Source organism: Oncorhynchus mykiss, chromosome 24, assembly GCF_057628025.1.
Source record: "Oncorhynchus mykiss isolate SJ-2025 chromosome 24, ASM5762802v1, whole genome shotgun sequence".
NCBI lineage: Eukaryota > Metazoa > Chordata > Actinopteri > Salmoniformes > Salmonidae > Oncorhynchus > Oncorhynchus mykiss.
The window spans coordinates 17,942,762-17,957,905 of NC_143045.1; the positions used below are offsets into that span (position 1 = coordinate 17,942,762).

Here is a 15,144-nt window from a genome sequence, read left to right on the forward strand (position 1 = left end):
GCCACATTTCAGGCTTCAAACATAAAGATATAAAACTGTATTTTTTTGTGAAGAATCAACAACAAGTGGGACACAATCATGAAGGGGAACGACATTTATTGGATATTTCAAACTTTTTTAACAAATCAAAAACTGAAAAATTGGGCGTGCAAAATTATTCAGCCCCCTTAAGTTAATACTTTGTAGCGCCACCTTTTGCTGCGATTACAGCTGTAAGTCGCTTGGGGTCTCTATCAGTTTTGCACATCGAGAGACTGACATTTTTTCCCATTCCTCCCTGCAAAACAGCTCGAGCTCAGTGAGGTTGGATGGAGAGCATTTGTGAACAGCAGTTTTCAGTTCTTTCCACAGATTCTCGATTGGATTCAGGTCTGGACTTTGACTTGGCCATTCTAACACCTGGATATGTTTATTTTTGAACCATTCCATTGTAGATTTTGCTTTATGTTTTGGATCATTGTCTTGTTGGAAGACAAATCTCCGTCCCAGTCTCAGGTCTTTTGCAGACTCCATCAGGTTTTCTTCCAGAATGGTCCTGTATTTTGCTCCATCCATCTTCCCATCAATTTTAACCATCTTCCCTGTCCCTGCTGAAGAAAGGCAGGCCCAAACCATGATGCTGCCACCACCATGTTTGACAGTGACGATGGTGTGTTCAGCTGTGTTGCTTTTACGCCAAACATAACGCTTTGCATTGTTGCCAAAAAGTTCAATTTTGGTTTCATCTGACCAGAGCACCTTCTTCCACATGTTTGGTGTGTCTCCCAGGTGGCTTGTGGCAAACTTTAAACGAACACTTTTTATGGATATCTTTAAGAAATGGCTTTCTTCTTGCCGCTCTTCCATAAAGGCCAGATTTGTGCAATATACGACTGATTGTTGTCCTATGGACAGAGTCTCCCACCTCAGCTGTAGATCTCTGCAGTTCATCCAGAGTGATCATGGGCCTCTTGGCTGCATTTCTGATCAGTCTTCTCCTTGTATGAGCTGAAAGTTTAGAGGGACGGCCAGGTCTTGGTAGATTTGCAGTGGTCTGATACTCCTTCCATTTCAATATTATCGCTTGCACAGTGCTCCTTGGGATGTTTAAAGATTGGGAAATATTTTTGTATCCAAATCCGGCTTTAAACTTCTTCACAACAGTATCTCGGACCTGCCTGGTGTGTTCCTTGTTCTTCATGATGCTCTCTGCGCTTTTAAGGGACCTCTGAGACTATCACAGTGCAGGTGCATTTATACGGAGACTTGATTACACACAGGTGGATTGTATTTATCATCATTAGTCATTTAGGTCAACATTGGATCATTCAGAGATCCTCACTGAACTTCTGGAGAGAGTTTGCTGCACTGAAAGTAAAGGGGCTGAATAATTTTGCACGCCCAATTTTTCAGTTTTTGATTTTTAAAAAAAGTTTGAAATATCCAATAAATGTCGTTCCACTTCATGATTGTGTCCCACTTGTTGTTGATTCTTCACAAAAAAATACAGTTTTATATCTTTATGTTTGAAGCCTGAAATGTGGCAAAAGGTCGCAAAGTTCAAGGGGGCCGAATACTTTCGCAAGGCACTGTAGATGTTGGGCAGTGCCCTGGCCTTGCTCGGCTGGGTGTGGACAATCATTGTCTGCGGCGTGCCCATGTGGAGGGTAACAGCCTTCAACGGCAACAACATTGTCACCTTGCAAACCATATGGGAGGGCATCTGGATGAGCTGTGTGGTCCAGAGCGCGGGCCAGATGCAGTGTAAGGTAAATGACTGCTCGCCCTCAGCTCCGACCTGCAGGCTGCCAGAGCGCTGGTCGTGGTGGACATCGTGGTAGGAATCGCCAGCCTCCTCATGGCGTTCACCGGGGGGAAGTGCACCAACTTTGTGGTGGAGGAGGTAGCCAAGGCACAGATGACAGTGGGGGCAGGGGGGGGGGGGGGGTGCTCTATCATCAGTGGGTTCCTGTGTCTCATCCCTGTATCCTGGACGGCCAGAATCTTCATCCAGGACTTCTACAATCCGCTCCTGGCGGATGCCCAGCAGAGGGACCTGGGGGCCGCGCTCTACATCAGCTGGGGGGCTGGGATCCATGGTAACTGCTCCCCCAGGGAGCATGACAAATCCCCCTATGTGAGGGGGCTTAGTCGTCAGGAGGTCACATCAAAGCAGCAGGTTCTGCGGCAAGCCCCTCCACCCCAACAAAGACCTACATTTAACATAACAGTTCATGGGACAAACTGGTCGGCATGAACATTTCAAAAGGTATTGGTGGTATAATGTCACGCCCTGACCATAGTAAGCTGTTTACTTTCTATGTTGTTTGGGGCGTGATAGTGACTAGGGTGGGTCATGTAGGTTTTTTGTATGTCTATGTTGACCTGATATGGTTCCCCATCAGAGACAGCTGTTTATCATTGACTCTGATTGGATTGGGGATCATATTTAGGTAGTCATTATTGACTGTATGTTTGTTTTACTCCATGTGTAACTCTGTGTCGTTGTATGTGTCGAACTGCTTTGCTTTATCTTGGCCAGGTCGCAATTGTAAATGAGAAATTGTTCTCAACTTGCCTACCTTCTTAAATAAAGGTGAAATAAAATACAATTCCTAAATTGTGTTTTTTGGGATCTTGTCTACATTGAGTTGCCTGAGTGCACACCAGTAGCGTCACGGTTCGTTTATGCTTTATTGTTTTTTTTTGTGAGTTTCAGTTTATTAAAAATATGTGGAACTCTATTCACGCTGCGCCTTGGTCAACTCATTATGACGAATGTGACATATAATGTATATGGACAGACAATGGAATATGAAGGAAAAGGTCCCAGTGGAAGGATGTTGTTTGCACAGACAGTGTACTATGAAGGAAAAGGTTCCAGTGGAAGGATGTTGTTTGCACAGACAGTGTACTATGAAGGAAAAGGTCCCAGTGGAAGGATGTTGTTTGCACAGACAGTGTACTATGAAGGAAAAGGTTCCAGTGGAAGGATGTTGTTTGCACAGACAGTGTACTATGAAGGAAAAGGTCCCAGTGGAAGGATGTTGTTTGCACAGACAGTGTACTATGAAGGAAAAGGTTCCAGTGGAAGGATGTTGTTTGCACAGACAGTGTACTATGAAGGAACAGGTCCCAGTGGAAGGATGTTGTTTGCACAGACAGTGTACTATGAAGGAAAAGGTTCCAGTGGAAGGATGTTGTTTGCACAGACAGTGTGCTATGAAGGAAAATATGCACAACTTTGCTTAGCCAGGGAAGCACTACACTCTTAGAAAAAAGGGTTCCAAAACGATTATTCAGCTGTCCCCAAATCAAATCAAATTGTATTGGTCACATACACATAGTTAGTAGATGTTATTGCGAGTGTAGCGAAATGCTTGTGCTTCTAGTTCCGACTGCAGTAATATCTAACAACTACCTAATACACACAAATCTAAGTAAAGGAATGGAATAAGAATATATAAATATATGGATGAGTGATGATCGAGCGGCATAGGCAAGATGCAATTGATGGTATAAAATACAGTACATACAGTGCCTTGCGAAAGTATTCGGCCCCCTTGAACTTTGCGACCTTTTGCCACATTTCAGGCTTCAAACATAAAGATATAAAACTGTATTTTTTTGTGAAGAATCTACAACAAGTGGGACACAATCATGAAGGGGAACGACATTTATTGGATATTTCAAACTTTTTTAACAAATCAAAAACTGAAAAATTGGGCGTGCAAAATTATTCAGCCCCCTTAAGTTAATACTTTGTAGCGCCACCTTTTGCTGCGATTACAGCTGTAAGTCGCTTGGGGTCTCTATCAGTTTTGCACATCGAGAGACTGACATTTTTTCCCATTCCTCCCTGCAAAACAGCTCGAGCTCAGTGAGGTTGGATGGAGAGCATTTGTGAACAGCAGTTTTCAGTTCTTTCCACAGATTCTCGATTGGATTCAGGTCTGGACTTTGACTTGGCCATTCTAACACCTGGATATGTTTATTTTTGAACCATTCCATTGTAGATTTTGCTTTATGTTTTGGATCATTGTCTTGTTGGAAGACAAATCTCCGTCCCAGTCTCAGGTCTTTTGCAGACTCCATCAGGTTTTCTTCCAGAATGGTCCTGTATTTTGCTCCATCCATCTTCCCATCAATTTTAACCATCTTCCCTGTCCCTGCTGAAGAAAAGCAGGCCCAAACCATGATGCTGCCACCACCATGTTTGACAGTGACGATGGTGTGTTCAGCTGTGTTGCTTTTACGCCAAACATAACGCTTTGCATTGTTGCCAAAAAGTTCAATTTTGGTTTCATCTGACCAGAGCACCTTCTTCCACATGTTTGGTGTGTCTCCCAGGTGGCTTGTGGCAAACTTTAAACGACACTTTTTATGGATATCTTTAAGAAATGGCTTTCTTCTTGCCACTCTTCCATAAAGGCCAGATTTGTGCAATATACGACTGATTGTTGTCCTATGGACAGAGTCTCCCACCTCAGCTGTAGATCTCTTCAGTTCATCCAGAGTGATCATGGGCCTCTTGGCTGCATCTCTGATCAGTCTTCTCCTTGTATGAGCTGAAAGTTTAGAGGGACGGCCAGGTCTTGGTAGATTTGCAGTGGTCTGATACTCCTTCCATTTCAATATTATCGCTTGCACAGTGCTCCTTGGGATGTTTAAAGCTTGGGAAATCTTTTTTTATCCAAATCCGGCTTTAAACTTCTTCACAACAGTATCTCGGACCTGCCTGGTGTGTTCCTTGTTCTTCATGATGCTCTCTGCGCTTTTAACGGACCTCTGAGACTATCACAGTGCAGGTGCATTTATACGGAGACTTGATTACACACAGGTGGATTGTATTTATCATCATTAGTCATTTAGGTCAACATTGGATCATTCAGAGATCCTCACTGAACTTCTGGAGAGAGTTTGCTGCACTGAAAGTAAAGGGGCTGAATAATTTTGCACGCCCAATTTTTCTGTTTTTGATTTGTTAAAAAAGTTTTAAATATCCAATAAATGTCGTTCCACTTCATGATTGTGTCCCACTTGTTGTTGATTCTTCACAAAAAAATACAGTTTTATATCTTTATGTTTGAAGCCTGAAATGTGGCAAAAGGTCGCGAAGTTCAAGGGGGCCGAATACTTTCGCAAGGCACTGTACATGAGATGAGTAATGCAAGATATGTAAACATTATTAAGTGACATTATTAAAATGACTAGTGATCCATTTATTCAAGTGGCCAATGATTTCAAGTCTGTATGTAGGCAGCAGCTTCTCTGTGTTAGTGGTGGCTGTTTAACAGTCTGATGGCCTTGAGATAAAAGCTATTTTTCAGTCTCTCAGTCCCAGCTTTGACGCACCTGTGCTGACCTTGCCTTGTAGCGGGGTGAACATGCAGTGGCTCTGGCAATTGTTGTCCTTGATGATATTTTTGGCCTTCCTGTAACATCAGGTGCTGTACTTGTCCTGGAGGGAAGGTAGTTTTGCCCCCGGTGATGCATTGTGCAGACGCACCACCTTCTGGAGAGCCTTGTGGTTGTGCGTGGTGCAGTTCCGTACCAGGACGTGATACAGCCCGACAGAATGCTCTCAATTGTGCATCTGTAAAAGTTTGTGAGGGTTTCAAGTGACAAGCCCAATTTTTAGCCTCCTGAGGTTGAATAGGCGCTGTTGGACCATTTCCGTTTGGAATGCTTCCCTCTGTTGAAAGGGTTCTACATAGAATTCAAAAGGATTCTACCTGCAACCAAAAAGGCTTATTCAAAGAACACTTTTAGGTTCGAGATGGCAATTTTTTCTAAGTGTATGAGTGTATTAATATGCCACTATTTTGATATATGTAAATGTTATTTGTTTCTCGGAGTATTGCATGGCAATGTAATTTTCAACCATTTAAAGGAAGTTGATTATATATACACTGTTGCAGATTATATTAGTCAGCACGTTTATACTGTTGTATGTCCTCTTTTATTACATAAACAATTGTTTCCATATTTCAGGTGTGTGTGTTGACTCAGTACTCCCACTGATGTCCTTGTTTTCCCTAAGCATTCATCATCATCATAAAATGCTCTCTGTGAGATATAAAACAGTACAATGAGAAAACCTGTTTGACAGGATCTGGTGTCAAATAACTCTACCCAGGCTTCAAATCCAATAACTACATCACAGCCTGTAGGGAGGAGGTCAGAGAACTGGCAGTGTTGTTCCAGGACAACAACCTCTCCCTCAATGTGAACAAGACAAAGGAACTGATTGTGGACTACAGGAAAAGACCGAACAGGCCCCGATTAACATCAACAGGACTGTAGTGGAGGGGGTCGAGAGTTTCAAGTTCCTTGGTGTTCACATCACCAATGAACTATCACGTTCCAAACACACCAAGACAGTCGTTAAGAGGGCACGACAACACCTTTTCCCCTTCAGGAGACTGCTGCACCATCGAGAGCATCCTGACCGGATGCATCACCGCCTGGTATGGCAACTGCTCGGAATCTGACCGTAAGACGCTACAGAGGGTAGTGCGTACGGCCCAGTACATCACTGGGGCCAAGCTTCCTGCCATCCAGGAACTTCAGTTGAAGTCTGAAGTTTACATACACCTTAGCCAAATACATTTAAACTCAGTTTTTCACAATTCCTGACATTTAATCCTAGTAAAAATTCCCTGTTTTAGGTCAGTTAGGATCACCGCTTTATTTTAAGAATGTCAGAATAATAGTAGATTAGTATTTGGTAGCATTACCTTTAAATTGTTTAACTTGGGTCAAACGTTTCAGGTAGCCTTCCAAAAGCTTCCCACAATAAGTTGGGTGAATTTTGTCCCATTCCTCCTGACAGAGCTGGTGTAACTGAGTCAGGTTTGTAGGCCTCCTTGCTTGCACACGCTTTTTCAGGTCTGCTCACAAATTTTCTATAGGATTGAGGTCAGGGCTTTGTAATACCTTGACGTTGTTGTCCTTTAGCCATTTTGCCACAACTTTGGAAGTATGCTTGGGGTCATTGTCCATTTGGAAGACCCATTTGCGACCAAGCTTTAACTTCCTGACTGATGTCTTGAGATATTGCTTCAATATATCCAAATAATTTTCCTTCCTCATGAAGCCATCTATTTTGTGAAGTGCACCAGTTCCTCCTGCAGCAAAGCACCTCCACAACATGATACTGCCACCCCCGTGCTTCACGGTTGGGATGGTGTTCTTCGGCTTGTAAGCATCCTCCTTTTCCCTCCAACTATAGTTTGTTAACAAGAAATTTAGGGAGTGGTTGAAAAACTAGTTTTAATGACTCCAACCTAAGTGTATGTAAACTTCTGACTTCAACTGTATATACTAGGCGGTGTCAGAGGAAAGCCCAAAAAACTGTCAGGGACTCCAATCACCCAAGTCTTAGACTGTTTTCTCTGCTACCGCACGGCAAGTGGTACCGGTGCGCCAAGTCAGACAGCTTCTACCCCCAAGCCATAAGACTGCTGAACAATTAATCAATTGACTACTGGACTATTTACATTGACCCCCCCCCCCCCTCCATTTGTGTTGTACACTGCTGCTACTCTCTGTACCCCCTGTATATAGCCTCGTTATTGTTATTTTATTGTGTTACTTTTTATACGTTTTTAACTTTCGTTTATTTGGTAAATATTTTCTTAACTCTTTCTTGAACTGCACTGTTGGTTAAGGGCTTGTAAGCATTTTACGGTGAGGTCTACACTAGCTGTATTCTGCGCATGTGAGATATAAAGTTTGATTTTGATTCAATGTGTTTTTCGACCAACATATACAATTGAAGGCATCCAAACATTGGGTTTACTGTATGTTTATTGTGACAGTTATTATTGTAAAGGGGAAATCAATCCACTCTTAACATCTAAATCAATAAAATAACCAATTATGGTTGTTTATAAAAAGACTGGAGTGAGTTGAGTCGGTTCACACTAAGCTGTGAGAAAAAAGTGCCATGTTCCCATGCTATCAGATCTGTTGATCTGGGAGAGAGAGGGGCTCGAGTTATGCCGTTCTCATGCAGAAAATGTCTCACCATTAAATTCTCTTAGCCTTAGGTGTTTTGTTATTGAGTTAAGATAAAGTTTAATATCAAATAATTGATTGTCACGTTATATTCAGTTGTGTTACAAAGACAGTTCATTAATATTATGTAAGATTGAATGATCAAATTATCCTAATATTCCACCCAGTATCAACTTTAGCATAATTGTTTCAATCTGAATGACTGATTCACTGCTTCTTGTTCTCGTTCTGTTCTATTCAAAGAAACCTGCAATATAGTGCAACACCTCAGTCATGTCCCTCCATCAAATACACTGATGACACACTACTGCTATCTAGTGGTATATACTCATGCCCTCTCTCAGCATAGTTATAATATGACAAATGATGAAGAAACTGTCTGCCACCCACCTGACAAAAACTATGACAAAGCACCTAACAATGCTACCTACCTCCCTCACTAACTTTAAGCATCAGCTGTCAGAGCAGCTTACCGATTATTGCACCTGTACATAGCCCATCTGTAAATAGCCCACCCAACTACCTCATCCCCATATTGTTATTATTTTTTGCTCCTTTACACCCCAGTATCTCAACTTGCACATTCATCGTCTGCACATCTATCACTCCAGTGTTTAATTGCTAAATTGTAATTATTTTGCCACTACAGCCTATTTATTGCCCTACCTCCCTAATCTTACTACATTTGCACACACTGTATATAGACTTTTCTATTGTGTTATTGACTGTATGTGTTACGGTTTTCTTGCGGTGAAGGAGAGTCAGACCAAAATGCAGCGTGGTATTCTTGAAACATGTTTAATGACGAAGAAAAACGAACAATATGAAAACAACAAACGTAACGTGAAAACCTATACAGCCTATCTGGTGCAAACAAACACAGAGACAGGAACAATCACCCACGAAACACTCAAAGAATATGGCTGCCTAAATATGGTTCCCAATCAGAGACAACGATAAACACCTGCCTCTGATTGAGAACCAATTCAGACAGCCATAGACTATGCTAGAAAACCCCACTAAGCCACAATCCCAAAACCTACAAAAACCCCAAGACAAAACACACCACATAAATAAACCCATGTCACACCCTGGCCTGACCAAAATAATAAAGAAAACACAAAATACTAAGACCAGGGCGTGACAGTACGCTTTTTTATCCCATGTGTAACTCTGTGTTGTTTGTGTCGCACTGCTTTGCTTTATCTAGGCCAGGTCGCAGTTGTAAATGAGAACTTGTTCTCAACTGGCCTACCTGGTTAAATAAAGGTGAAATAAACATAGAAAATACCTTTGTAAAAATCCTGTGATGTTTATCTAATAGGAACACTGATGGAAAAATCTGCTCAGTCATGGTAATTAATACATTTACTTTGTTTTGTATATCACTTTATTTAGTAAAGTCAAGCTCATGTCAAGTTAACGAGATACATCACATCTCAATGTTGTGCTGACTGAATCACTGACCTTGTATAGTCCATTGCAGGCTCACTGTTGAATAATCAATTCTGGGAATTCACTAGTAAAACTATTCTGGTTTAGTAGATTTTCAATATATTTTTAGCAGCGAAGTGAGAAGCAAAACAAAGCATGTCAGAACAATATCTAAATGTGTGGTAACTGGGAGTGGCTAGAGGAGAAAACTGTAAACATAACATATTGTAGTAAGTCTATGTCCAATAATCATTATGGTAGTACCCCAAGTTCCACTGTAAAATAGATGATCCACTTCTGGAGTTTTCATGTGAAGTGGCAAAGATACTTCATAAAAGGTTATCTATCAATGGACTATCCCTCCCTTCATGTCCAATAGGGAACAACCCCTTGTTTACTGCAGTTGGCAATGGAACCGGGCAAAGCCAAAACATAATTCAGACAGGGCAGGTTATTAGTGTCAGAGATACAGTATTATTCCAATTAAAGAGTTTATTCATTTTAAAATGAATTTCCTAAAAGGGTATTGATGTGGGATCTAAAGGTGTGATAGGCAATAAACTGAGGGGTGAAATTAACGGTTTCTGCATTATACAAGCTGATTGGCCTCTACTCCCCAAACAGAAACATCCCTACTCATCTCTGTCCTGTAGTGTGCCTGTTAGGAAGAACTGTAGGGTGGACAATGTCCAACCTAGAACCACACAATGCATCATTGCATTGGCGTTCCTTTCAGTCAAACAGACAAAGTGCATAAACCTCAGTGCTTCAGCACGGACAATTGGAATTCATGGACTTTTTGACTGTGGAACAAGCGGTATCTTGTATTGCAACTTGCATTACCAGAGTTTTGGGTTCGATTCCCATGGTAGAGCAGTACGAAAATGAATGGAATCAATACTGTAAGTAGATCTAGAGAGCGTCTGCTAAATGATCAAAACATTTTTCGTTGTTGTCTTTGTAAAAAAAAAGTGTGGTAATTGCTAGGTTGAAATCACAGCGATAAAAGAGCAAACAGCCATGTTGAGCATATTTTTCCCTTTCTTTTATCCCCAGTTCTGTGCAAGCTGTAGCCCCCCCCCCCCCCTGTCCCCTGTAGCCCAAACACCCCCCCCCCTGTCCCATGACCTCCAGGCGGCCCGGGCCTCATTGTCATCAGCATGGTACTGGGCTGCCTGGCGTTCCTCGTCTTCCTCCTGGGGGCTAGGTGTACCAACTGCCTGAGCCATCCCAGGGTCAAAGCCTGCATGGTGCAGGCCGCAGGGATCACCTTCACCCTGGCTGGGTTAAGCATCATAGTGGCTGTGTCCTGGACAGCCCAGTCTATCATTAGGGACTTCTATAACCCGCGGGTCCCTGAGGTACTGAAGAAGGAGATGGGGGTGGCCATCTATGTGGGCTGGGTGACCTCTGGGTTCCTGTTCTGTGGAGGAGGGGTGCTGTGTACCAGATGTCCTCCAGGGGGGAGAGAGGGCAGGCATGGTTCCAGCAATAGGTACACCCTGGCTAGGATGCCCACTCACACTCACAGCAGCTACGCCATAAAGAACTATGTGTGAGAGGGGAGTGCTTTATTTGCCTGTTAACTTCAGGTAAATCATGCAGGTGTTGGCACTCTGAAGAGACATGTCACAGCATGTTTTTCCATCAGAACATTGTAATTTTGAACATTGCATGTGCATGTCTGGTCGTTCAGTGTATTGTCTGACTTTGATGCATTTAAAATTGCCCTGGAACTATTTGATACAGTAGCTTTGGTGGAAGTTATTAAAAATAAGATAATATTAGTTAATTATTGTTATAAAATAAGTCTGGCTTAGGTAATTGTAGATATTCAAATGTTCACTATCCCCATGAAAGATGTTTGTTGAGGAAATATCTGTTATTGAAATATAATCACTGAAAATCAACAGGTTACTGTTATTGACAGTACAAGTACGTCCACATTTTTTACATCCTATTAAACTGTGGTTATTTCTTGTAATGTGTTTTAGGAACAATGTTTTTCACATTTTACTTTGTGACTAGAATCTGCTTTAAAATAAAATATATGCAGCATTTTAGAGGGCAGCAAATCATGTTCTTTGAATGATTTGCGATTTGAACCGAATATAAATAAACATTTTGATTCTAAATTACTTTTGTTGCATCTCTTTTATCTTATTGGAAAAAGGTGTATCAAAACTGATTAGAAGGGAGAACATTGAACATTCAGAATTAAGTGTGAAAGACTAGATGCTGTACACGGTGAGGCACACAAGGCTTATTTCCTACAAGATCACAAAGTCAGAGGCTGAAGTCAACAGAAGACACAGTGGAATCTTTGTTTTAGTGGCTGTGGTGAAACTGAAAAAGACGAATTGTTGTGAAACCATGGCACAGTAAACAGAAGGAAACCCCTTTATTCCCCAGCTGTAGAGCTGTACTGATGCCCCACGCCCTTTTCAGGAATCCGGGAGGAGTGGTTTCAAATCACACAGGCTAGACACACACACAAGCACATACTCACACAGACACCCACCCTGCTGTGCCTGCAGCTGGTTAAACCCTGCTGTTAGGCCTCTTCCTGTGAGGAGCTAAGCTCAGCTCAGTCATGAAGCGGCAGTTGGAGCTAGCGGCATTGGGCCTGGGCATTGCAGGCTGGCTGTGCGCCATCCTCACCCGCTGCCTGCCCCTGTGGAAAGTCAGCGGCACTCTGGACAACTCCACAGCCACGCTGCCAGCATACTGGGATGGGGTGTGGCTGGAATGGGACCACTGGGACCTCAACCATGACGGTAGCCTCCACTGCTCCTTCTACCAGTCTTTGTTATCCCTCTCTGGAAACTTCCAAACATGGAGAAGCTTGATCATGGCTTCTATAGGTGCTGGAGCTTTTGCTGTGGTCATCAGTATCATTGGAGAGGTGTGGTTTCCGAAGAGGAATCAGGTGAAAGTTGTCTCCGGTGTGGTGTTTGTGCTGTCTGGAATGCTGCTGCTTGTCCCTGTCGCTTGGACCTGCCACCACACTAATGAGCCACTGGAGGGCGCTGTGGTGCTGAGGAGAGACTGGGGAGCTGCTCTGTACACAGGATGGATCTCCTTCTCTCTGACGGTAGTAGGGGGAGGGTTTCTCAGTACTAGATGCCTCATGTTCCAGCAGCAGGATGAGTCAGAAAGAGGGAGTTACCCTCCAGGTTATCCTGTGGCAGAGCAGGAGCCAACCAACCCCCTGGATACTATCCACAGGACTGCTTTTAGACACAGCCAGTATGCTCGGGCAACAACACGGCCTTCATGAGAAGATGCAATCACTCTGAGGGCCTTGAGTGAGGAATCTTCCACCTATGAATTATTCTTCTGTGAAATTCTACCTAAATTGCATGTGTACTAGGTATGAATGGATTTCTAGGTACTATAGACAATGTTAGAAGTCATTCTTCTACTGCAATGAAGCACTTTGAAAGATGTTGAAGAATTTATAATAGGAGTAGGAGTAGCACTACCCATGGAGAGTTAATTGCGCTTTCAACTGTAATAATTGGGTCTGAAATGTTGTCAACTTGCTTAATTTTTGTATTGGTGGTGAGGGTTAAGCATCTAAGTGTTACATTGCCTTCAGAAAGTATTCACACCCCTTGACTTTTTCCACAATTTGTTGTGCTACAGCCTGAATTAAACAATTATTACATTTAGATTTTGTGTCACTGGCCTACACACAATGCCCCATATGTCAAAGTGGAATTCTGTTTTTTATAAATTGATAAGAAATGAAAAGCTGAAACGTTTTGAGTCAATACGTATTCAACCTGTGTTACAGCAAGCCTAAATATGTTCAGAAGTACACATTTGGTTAACAAATCACATGAGCTGCATGGACTAGTGTTTAACATGATTTTGGAATAACTACCTCATCTCTGTACCCCACACATCTCTGCCCCAATTATTTGTAAGGGCCCTCAGTCGAGTAGGGAATTTCAAACACAGATTCAACCACCAAGACAAGGGAGGTTTTCCAATGCCTAGCAATGAAGGGCATCTATTGGTAAATGGGTAAAAAATAAAGCAGACACTGAATATCTCTTTGAGAATGGTGAAGTTATTAATTACAATTTGGATGGTGTATCAATACACACAGTCACTACAAAGATACAGGCATCCTTCATAACTCAGATTCCGTATAGGAAAGAAACCGGTCAGGGATTTCACGAGGGCAATGGTGACTTTAAAACAATTACAGTTTAATGGCTGTGATAGGAGAACTGAGGATGGATCAACAACATTGTAGTTACTCCACAATACTAACCTAAATGACCAAGTGAAAAGAAGGAAGCCTGTACAGAATACAAAATATTCCAAAACATGCATCCTGATTGCAATAAGGCACTAAAGTAAAACTGCAAAAAAATGTATCAAAGAAATTAACTTTTTGTCCTGAATTACAGCAAATCCAACACAACACATCACTGAGTACCACTCTTCATAATTTTCAAGCATGATGGTGGCTGCATCATGTTATGGGTATGTTTCTCATCGGCAAGGACTAGAGTTTTTTTTAGGATAAAAAGAAACGGAACAGAGCTAAGCACAGGCAAAATCCTAGAGGAGAACCTGGTTCAGTCTGCTTTCCAACAGACACTGGGAGACAATTTCCCCGTTCAACAGGATAATAACCTAAAATACAAACCAAGTATTCTGTACACTGGAGTTGTTTACCAAGACAATATGGAATGTTTCTGAGTGGCCTAGTTACAGTTTTGACTTACAGTACCAGTCAAAGGTTTGGACACACCTACTCATTCAAGGGGTTTTCTTTATTTTCTACATTGTAGAATAATAGTAAAGACATCAAAACTATGAAATAACACATATGAAATCGCATAGTAACCAAAAAAGTGTTAAACAAACCAAAATATATTTGAGATTCTTCAAAGTAGCCACCCTTTGTCTTGATGACAGCTTTACACACACTTGGCATTCTCTAAACCAGCTTCATGATGTAGTCACCTGGAATGCATTTAAATTAACAGGTGTACCTTTTTAAAGGTTAATTTGTGGAATTTCTTTCCTTCTTAATGCATTTGAGCCAATCAGTTGTGTTGTGACACAGAAGATAGCCCTACTTGGCAAAAGACCAAGTCCATGTTACAGAGTTTAATGGCAACTCAAATAAGCAAAGAGAAATAACAGTCTATCATTACTTTAAGACATGAAGGTCAGTCAATCCGAAATGTTTCTTGAATGTTGAAAGTTTCTTCCAAGTGCAGTCGCAAAAACCATCAAGTGCTATGATGAAACTGTCTCTCATGAGGACCGCCACAGGAAAGGAAGACCCAGAGTTACATCTGCTGCAGAGGACAAGTTCATTCGTTTCCAGCCTCGGAAATCTGCAATTAACTGCACCACAGATTGCAGCCCAAATAAATACTTCAGAGTTCAAGTAAGACACAACTCAACATCCAACGGTTCAGAGGAGACTGTGTGAGTCAGGCCTTCATGGTCGAATTGCTGCAAAGAACCACCTCTAAAGGACACCAATAAGAATACGAGACTTGCTTGGGCCAAGAAACATAAGCAATGGACATTAGACCTGTGGAAAACTGTCCTTTGGTCTGATGAGTCCAAATTGGAGTTTTGGTTCCAACCGCTGTGTCATTGTGAGACGTAGAGTAGATGAACAGATGATCTCCGCATGTGTGGTTCCCACCGTGAAGCATGGAGGAGGTGTGA

The 15,144-nt window shown here is 42.1% G+C and overlaps 1 protein-coding gene and 1 pseudogene across 1 annotated transcript; both read left to right on the top strand.

Annotated features, from left to right (window-relative positions):
* The first annotated feature begins 1,574 nt into the window (after positions 1–1,574).
* Positions 1,575–10,994, top strand: LOC118944098 (claudin-4-like; annotated as a pseudogene).
* LOC110503889 (claudin-4) lies at positions 8,789–13,109 on the top strand. The gene has a single exon (XM_090218526.1). It carries the CDS (start codon positions 12,029–12,031, stop codon positions 12,713–12,715), a length of 687 nt encoding a protein of 228 aa, XP_090074652.1. The 5' UTR covers positions 8,789–12,028; the 3' UTR covers positions 12,716–13,109.
* Positions 13,110–15,144: the final 2,035 nt, after the last annotated feature.

Coding starts and splice junctions, on each gene's coding strand:
- LOC110503889 (XM_090218526.1), top strand. CDS start 12,029: ATGAAGCGGCAGTTGGAGCTAGCGGCATTGGGCCTGGGCATTGCAGGC.